Here is a 7,961-nt window from a genome sequence, read left to right on the forward strand (position 1 = left end):
GGTGTATTTGCGCACCAAATTCAGGCGTAAACTGAAGTGTGGTGGCTTGACTGCGTTTTGCGAGTGTCGGCTCACTTGACCGCAGTCCTTGAGATGCAGGATGAAAGACTCAACTGTGCCAGCATGATTTAGGATTTAGGATTATCATTAATCCACACATTCAGACTTTGACATGCGAGAGAAAAATTATGAAACCCAAGGGATATATCCTACCCACCAAATGTTCACATTAAAATACTGTTGCTGATATTTCTCTCCAGCCTGTCAAAAGCCCATGGCACCAATCGGAACGCACGTCTCTCAGGACAAGGGGACGCCAACTATGTACGCGCGGATGGAGAGCTGCTTGGAGAGTGTTGGCGGTGCATAATCGCATTATCTGACCTGCGAAAACGCAGGCTGACAGCCCAGTCTCATAAAGATATTCTTTACAGTAGTTTTTTAAAATTGTTTTCTCCCATTCATTAAAATGCCACTCTTCATAAACCGAGACCAGATATTTGCGCACCAAGTGCACCTTCTGGAGCACAAACTGCGGGTATGTCTATTTTTTCATTTAGCGTAAATTCAACAGGTATGACAGGTGAAGCTAAAACGACTGTCAGTTACTTTGTGAGAACAATTGTTAATCGTTTAGTTAGTAAGCTATAATAACTATTCGATTAATTACAAGGCCTATTTTATTTATTATCTTTAGTAAAGGAATTTAAATGGAATCAGATAAACCTCACTGACTTTACAACGTCAATAAACTAGCAGCGTTGGCTAATCTGTCCCGAACGTTTCCAGAGCAAAGAAGAACGCATTCTGGAGTTGGAGACTGAAAATGCCATTCTTCACCTGAGGCTCGCCGATGTGAGTTGAGTCATTGGAGAATACATTTTAATTGACTGTGATATTTTAACACCCCAGTCAGTGCCCATTGTGTAGGTAGCCAAGCAAAGGTCGTGGTACCCAATTTAAGCACATCATTGGGTGCCACAGATGGATACGTTTACTGTCTGCAGAATTTAATTAGAGTTTAAGAACTGTGTAAAAAGCAATATATAAACATGTTATTTTTGCTTGTTTAACACGTTTCCTGTCAATGTTCACTTCATGGATAGCTCCGAAATGGGCCCAGTATGGAGGCATAACATGAACACTAGCCACCAACCAAATGCTGGTAAAAAGTCTGAGTGGCTGGTTAATTTTTTTATTTACTACGTCCTTCCTGGACCAAAAAGTGGGTTTCGGATGTCAAACTGGTGACTTGTCACTGTATGTCTTGGTAATGATGGTTTCTTACCCTCTTCTCCCTCTCCAGTGTCTGGGGAAACTTCGTCGGGATCATGCGGAAGAGGCAGAAGCAGAAGCCCAGAAGCGTTGGCAGCACCAGAGAGTTGTGCAGCAAAGCACCCAGTCTGCCCTGGCCAAACTTCTGTCTGAAGTACAGGTACATACAACGCCAGAGTTGCACAGCAGTATTGTTTGGTTTGGTTTAGTTCAGAGGAGGAAGGCCAACATGGTGTCCATTGGGGTTGCCATGGGCGCCAAGAGAGACGTCATCACTACCAGCACAGGCACCAGCGAGGTGCCCTCACTCTCCTACGTGTGAGTGGTCCTTTACTGTTTGTGTGTGTGTGTGTGTGTGTGAGTGAGTGATGGCCTGAACACACACGAACACACAAACACACATTCATGGTATTATTTGTGTGTTATTCTAGATTTTGAAGCAGGACCTGAGAGAGGTGTTTGCGGTGTATGTGAACTTCGCCACTGAGCTGGAGAACCAGAGCAGGCTGCTGCTGGAGCAAGTCGGCCAAGCCAGCTCCGCCCTCCAGGGCCACCATGGCAATGACGTGCACAGTGAGTAGACTATCTGTGGTCGGATTTATGACATCACTCAATCGATGTGTGTCACTCTTATCCCCTTGTACTTCTGCTTCTCTGTCTGTTTCTCATTCTCTCACTCCCTTTGTCTTGCCTCTTTTTCTCTCTCTTTTTCTCTCTCTCTCTTTCTCCCATTCTCAAGTATCTTATTTACCGTGCCCCTAGGCCGTAGTTAAGAGGTTGGTTACCTTGGGGATAATCCTCTCTCCCCCTCTAACCCCTCCCTCACCCAGCCCTCCAATACGACTCTGTCAGCGAGGTTCGGCAAGGTTGTGTGGCCTGTCCTCTTCTGCGTCACCTGGTTGCCATGGTGACAAGCTCTCTGTTGGGCTTGAGGAACTTATCCCACGTGACTTGGTTAAACCTGGCTGTCTGTTGGGCCTGTGGGAAAAGCCCCTAGCCTATATATACCTGACCCTATTGGCTTTGTTTACCACAGGACCAGGGTCAGTTTTGTTGTTTGGCTTTAAATAGTTTATGTAGGTGTAAGGTAGTAGCGCTGATCCCAAATCAGTCAGCTTTTAGGCACAAATATTGTATTTATGAACCAGTATAATTTATTACAATTTATTAAGCATTATTCATGTAATTTTTAGATAATGGATTCATATTTTGCTGCTGCGAATTCTCTGTTAAAAAAAGTAATATCCTGGGTTGGACCATGCACTTGCATCTCGAGCTACCCTTCATTCAGGAAGGATGTCAGATGGGCTACCCAGCCTCCTATCAAAACAATGACTTTGATTAATCCATCAACTGTCCCTGTAAGTCCGGCACAATGAGAACACAAATAACCCCTAAGGCCTAGCTCACGAACAGTACATGTCAAATACAATAACCATCAGCAGCAGGAGAGGATCTCTTTCCTTAGCTCTTACTCTGCTTGTTGTAGCTGTAGTTTGCATTCCCTAAGAGGAGGTTAGTTACATGTCATAGTAAAGAATAGTGAGGAGGTCTGGCTCTTGAGACTAGAGTTCACCATTCGCTTGTTTGATGTCAGGTTGTCTGTCATGTCGTCCAGAGGATTCCAGGAGTTCTTATATCCCTTTGATTGCTTAATTGCATGGCGTGTGAGTGTATGAGTGGGTGTGTCCATGTGTCCACTGAGATTAAGGACTTGGGTCAAAAGGTCTTACCTGGACTAGGCCCAATTATTTGTGTTTCTCATGGTATGACATTGCATTTGGTATTTGTATTTATTAAGGATCCCCATTAGCTGCTGCCAAGGCAGCAGCTACTCTTCTGGGGTCATGCAACATTAAGGCAGTTATATACAATTTAAAATATTACATGACATTATATTTCATAACACTTTACCCAATATATTTAGTGTGTTCCCTCAGGCCACTACTCCACGATCACATATTTACAATACAACATCCATGTGTACGTGTGTGTAGAGTGAGTGTCTATATGTATGTGTGTATGTGCCTGTGTGTGTGTCTCTTCATAGTCCCCACTGTTCCACAAGGTGTATTCTTACCTGTAAAAAAAAAATCTGATTCTACTGCTTGCATCAGTTACCTGATGTGGAATAGAGTTCCATGTAGTCATGGCTCTATGTAGTACTGTGCGCCTCCCATAGTCCGTTCTGGCCTTGAAGAGACCTCTGGTGGCATGTCTTGTGGTCCTCTGTAGCTCAATTGGTAGAGCATGGCGCTTGTAACGCCAGGGTGGTGGGTTCGATCCCCGGGGACCACCCATACGTAAAAATGTATGCGCACATGACTGTAAGTCGCTTTGGATAAAAGCGTCTGCTAAATGGCATATTATATTATTATTATTTGTGGGGTATGCATGGGTGTCCGAGCTGTGTGCCAGTATTCCAAACACACAGCTCGGTACATTCAGCTCGTCGACACCTCTCACAAAAACAAGCAGTGGTGAAGTCAATCTCTCTTCCACTCTGAGCCAGGAGAGACTGACATGCATGTCATCAATGTTAGCTCTCCATGTACTTTTAAGGGCCAGCCGTGCTGCCCTGTTCTGAGACAAATGCAATTTTCCCAAGTCCCTCTTTGTGGCACCTGACCACACTACTGAACAAAAGTAGGGCCTGTAGGACCTGCCTTATTGATAGTGTTGTTAAGAAGGCAGAGCAGCGCTTAATTATGGACATACTTCTCCTTATCTTAGCTACTGTTGTATCAATATGCTTTGACCATGACAGTCTACAATCCAGGCATTGAGTGGCTTAGCCTGGCACATGGATGATGTTACGGTCACGGCTTGTGCAACACCATTGAAGCAACAACAAAAAAAGACCTCATCATTTGCCCTTCGGTTATGATATATGATAGTGCTGTTATTATCTTGTTCTCTATCTGTGGATCTGTCCTCAGGTTTGCAGGCTCAGATGGAGGCTCTAGAGCGCTCTCTACAGGAGGAGAAGGAGCGGAGCAGGACTGAGAGGGAGAGGAGGAAGATACTTCACAACACCTTGGTGGTGAGGATCTTGACTATATTTTAATAGTCTACAGTGGCTTCCTCCCTTTTCTGTCTCTGTCTCTCTGTTTCTCTCTCTTTCTCTCACTCTCTTTCTTTCTCTCTCATTGTTGCTCTTCAGGAGCTACGGGGGAACATCAGGGTCCACTGCAGAGTGCGTCCGGTCCTTCCCTTTGATGATGGCCAGGGATCAACATTAGCAATAGGGTTAATACCCATAAAGTACTGTATATTTTAAAGGGATACTTTGGAATTTTGGCAATGATGCCCTTTATCTACTTCCCCACAGTCAGATGAACTAGTAGATACCATTTTTATGTCTCTGTGTCCAGTATGAAGGAAGTTAGAGGTAGTTTCTCGAGCCAATGCTAACTAGCGTTAGTGCAATGACTGGAAGTCAATGGATATGTACTAGCATGCTACCTTCATACTGGACACAGAGACATAAAAATTGTATCTGCTAGTTCATCTGACTCTGGGGAAGTAGATAAAGGGCATCATTGCCAAAATCCTGAAGTATCCCTTTAATTAGTGCATTTAACATCCTCTTAGTAACAGCAATTTAGAACTGTACAGTTTTATAATAGTCATGATTGTTTTCTGTTCAGGCCTGCTACAACAGAAGAGGTGGTTCAGGCAGTTAATGATGTGAGTACATGCAGTTTCATCTAGTTAAAGGTCTGATTTATTGTTAGGTCTGTGATTGGGTTGAATGAGTCATTCTGAAATCGCCTGCCTGCCTCACCTATTTCATTTATTATGTTTTGCCTGTTTTTTAGGATACAGTTGTTGTGAATTGTACTAGAATGGGGAACCCGGGGTTGAACAAGATGTTTGAGTTTGAGAGGTATTATAACATGTTATAACATGATAATAACTGTCCTTTGATTATTGTTGCTATTCTATATTTACATTCTGTCAGCAGTTGTATTGTAGTATGTGTCACAGCTTCAGATGTATGAAGCTTATCAAGCATGTGTTTCCATGGTGTTGTGATTGACAGGGTGCATTGTCCTGAGGACTCCCAGGATGCTGTGTTTGAAGAAGTGAAGCCTCTCCTCACCTCTCTGCTGGACGGGTGAGTTAATATGACCCTGTGCTGCTGAGGGGAAACACTGGTCGCTAATTTAATTGTATTGCCTCCCTCACAGCATCTCAGAACTCTAAAATATATTTTAAAAGCCTACACCGTGTACCTCCTATATACAGTAGAGATGATTGCCTCAGAGAATTAGTGTTGTGATAGAACGCTCCATTGATCAGGACCAGAGGCAAAGCAGACAATGTGAAACGTTATTAAATGGAGCGAAGCAGAATGAGGAAATAAATCCAGTGAGACGACGTCTGAATAACAAACAGCTGAGTTAATAGAAACAGCAAGTGTTTATTTCACAGACTGATTCTCCTATTGTTCGGTCAGGTATAACGTGTGCATCATGGCGTACGGACAGACAGGTAGTGGGAAGACACACACCATGATCGGCTCCCAGGCTGAGGACCACTCAGGACCACAGGGGGAGGCCCGGCAAGGCGTTATTCCCAAAGCAGCCACTGAACTCTTCAGGTGAGAGAGAGAGAGAGAGAGAATAAAAAGTGTGGTGTTTATACTGGCGTTAGGGTGATGAGAGAAGGAGCTATACTTGTGTATTTTTGTATGTGTGTGTGCTATCTGACAGGCTGATATCGGAGAAGCCTGCTGAGACTCACACAGTGGAGGTGTCTGTGGTGGAGGTGTACAACAACGAGGTGTTGGACCTGCTGGCTAAAGACGAGGACGGGGTTGCCATGGGCGCCAAGAGAGATGTCATCACTACCAGCACAGGGACCAGCGAGGTGCCCTCACTCTCCTACGTGTGAGTGGTCCTTTACTGTTTGTGTGTGTGTGTGTGAGTGATTAATTGAGTGAGTAATTATGTACAGAGCCATATCTATGGGATTGGTAATAGAATAGTGACAGTTTGTGTGTGTGTGTGAGATTTATGTGAGTTGAAGTATTGCTGACTGACTGTGTTCTCCTTCCAGGTTGGTGAGAAGCTCAGCAGATGTGATGCAGCTGATCAGCTCTGTTCTGAGGCTGAGGGCTCGCTGCCCTACACTGGTCCACAGAGACTCCTCACGCTCTCATCTCATAGTCACCCTCACTGTCTCCTCCAAGAGCCCCAACGCACTGGCTCTGGGTGAGACACACAAACATATCTGATTATCAAATTGTATTTGTCACATACACGTGTTTAGCAGATGTTATAGCGGGTGTAGCGAAATGCATGTGCTTCTAGCAGTGCAGTAATATCTAACAAGTAATATCTAACAATTTCACAACATATACCCAATACACACAAAACTAGTAAGGAATGGGATTTAAGAATATATACATATATATATGGACAAGCAATTCCAGGTAGCGAGTGTAACACAATGTCTTAGTGCTATTGATTGATTGATTTCTTGCCATGATATCTTGCCGCTATATTCCTTTATTGACTGTGTTTGTGGTGCTGTGCTGTCTAGCTCGTAGGTTGCAAAGCGTCAAGAAAGACATGCAGCGCAAGGCCCAGAAGGAGTGGTGGAGCCCCCGCTGTCGCCGTGCCAACCCAATGGCCCGCCAATCGGGGGACGAGCGTTCCACTAGCTCCTCCTCCTCGCCCTACCACTCCCCCAGCCACTCTCCCATTCACTCCTCTTGCCCCTCCCCCAGAGCCAGCACCGCCCAGGCTCCCTTCAGGACCAAACTACAGCTGGTGGACCTTGCAGGTAGCGAGTGTGTGGGTGAGTCGTGAAAACAATGCCAAACTCATCCACCATGGTCTGTGATTGTTGTGTAGCAACAGTGTTCTGTCCGGTGGTGTAGGGGGGATGACTATGTGCATGCTGTGTGTGTAACTGTTTGGACGTGTGTTTGTGTAACTGTAGGTATGTCAGGGGTGACAGGCGCTGCCTTGTGGGAGACGTCGTGTATAAACCGCAGTCTGTCTGCTCTGTCTGACGTACTGGGAGCTCTGGCAGAGCAACGGCCACATGTGCCCTACAGAAACAGCAAGCTCACACACCTACTGCAGGACGCCATCGGTAACACACACACACACACAGACAGTTTGTTATTTTCCTTGACTGCAGTTGATAATGACTAACCATTCTCCTCTCCCCTCTCTTCTCTATCCTCTTCTCCTTCTCCAATAGGTGGGGATGCGAAGCTGCTGGTGATGCTGTGTGTCTCTCCCACCCAGAGGTATATGACTGAGTCTCTACAGTCTCTGGGCTTCGGCACGCGGGCTCGCCAGGTCCAAAAAGATACCCCTCGCAGGAAGAACATTGCCCTCAAACTGAAGTAATGAAAGGAGAGCAGAGCAGAGGAGTATAGAAGAGAAAGGGGAGAGAGGGGAGAGAGGGGAGAAAGGGGAGAGAGGGGAGAAAGGTCCAAGGCTGTGATGGGATGGTCAAGGGTAGAACAGAGGTTCCCCTCAAGTAGGGTTGCAAAATTCCTGGAACTTTCAGGTTTTCCAGAAATCCTGGTTGGAGGTTTCTGCTTATTCCCTCCTGGTTCTGGGAATCCTCCAACCGGGATTTCAATTTATTGAAAGTTACAGGAATTTTGCAACCCTAACATCAAGTGAAGGCTGAAAATAGTTACATGTGGGCTCTGTGGC

General features: G+C 45.3%; 1 protein-coding gene across 1 annotated transcript; it reads left to right on the forward strand.

Moving 5' to 3' along the window:
• Positions 1 to 469: 469 nt before the first annotated feature.
• On the forward strand, positions 470 to 7,646 carry kif25 (kinesin family member 25; the record flags this gene model as incomplete). Its single annotated transcript, XM_084148976.1, has 15 exons — positions 470 to 538; positions 790 to 855; positions 1,307 to 1,435; positions 1,707 to 1,848; positions 4,215 to 4,318; positions 4,439 to 4,524; positions 4,926 to 4,965; positions 5,097 to 5,164; positions 5,321 to 5,395; positions 5,738 to 5,881; positions 5,994 to 6,170; positions 6,340 to 6,494; positions 6,826 to 7,083; positions 7,228 to 7,383; positions 7,495 to 7,646. 15 exons carry the CDS (start codon positions 470 to 472, stop codon positions 7,644 to 7,646), a joined length of 1,821 nt encoding a protein of 606 aa, XP_084005102.1.
• Positions 7,647 to 7,961: the final 315 nt, after the last annotated feature.

This window comes from Coregonus lavaretus, assembly GCF_964263955.1.
Source record: "Coregonus lavaretus genome assembly, chromosome: 31".
Taxonomy (NCBI): Eukaryota; Metazoa; Chordata; class Actinopteri; order Salmoniformes; family Salmonidae; genus Coregonus; species Coregonus lavaretus.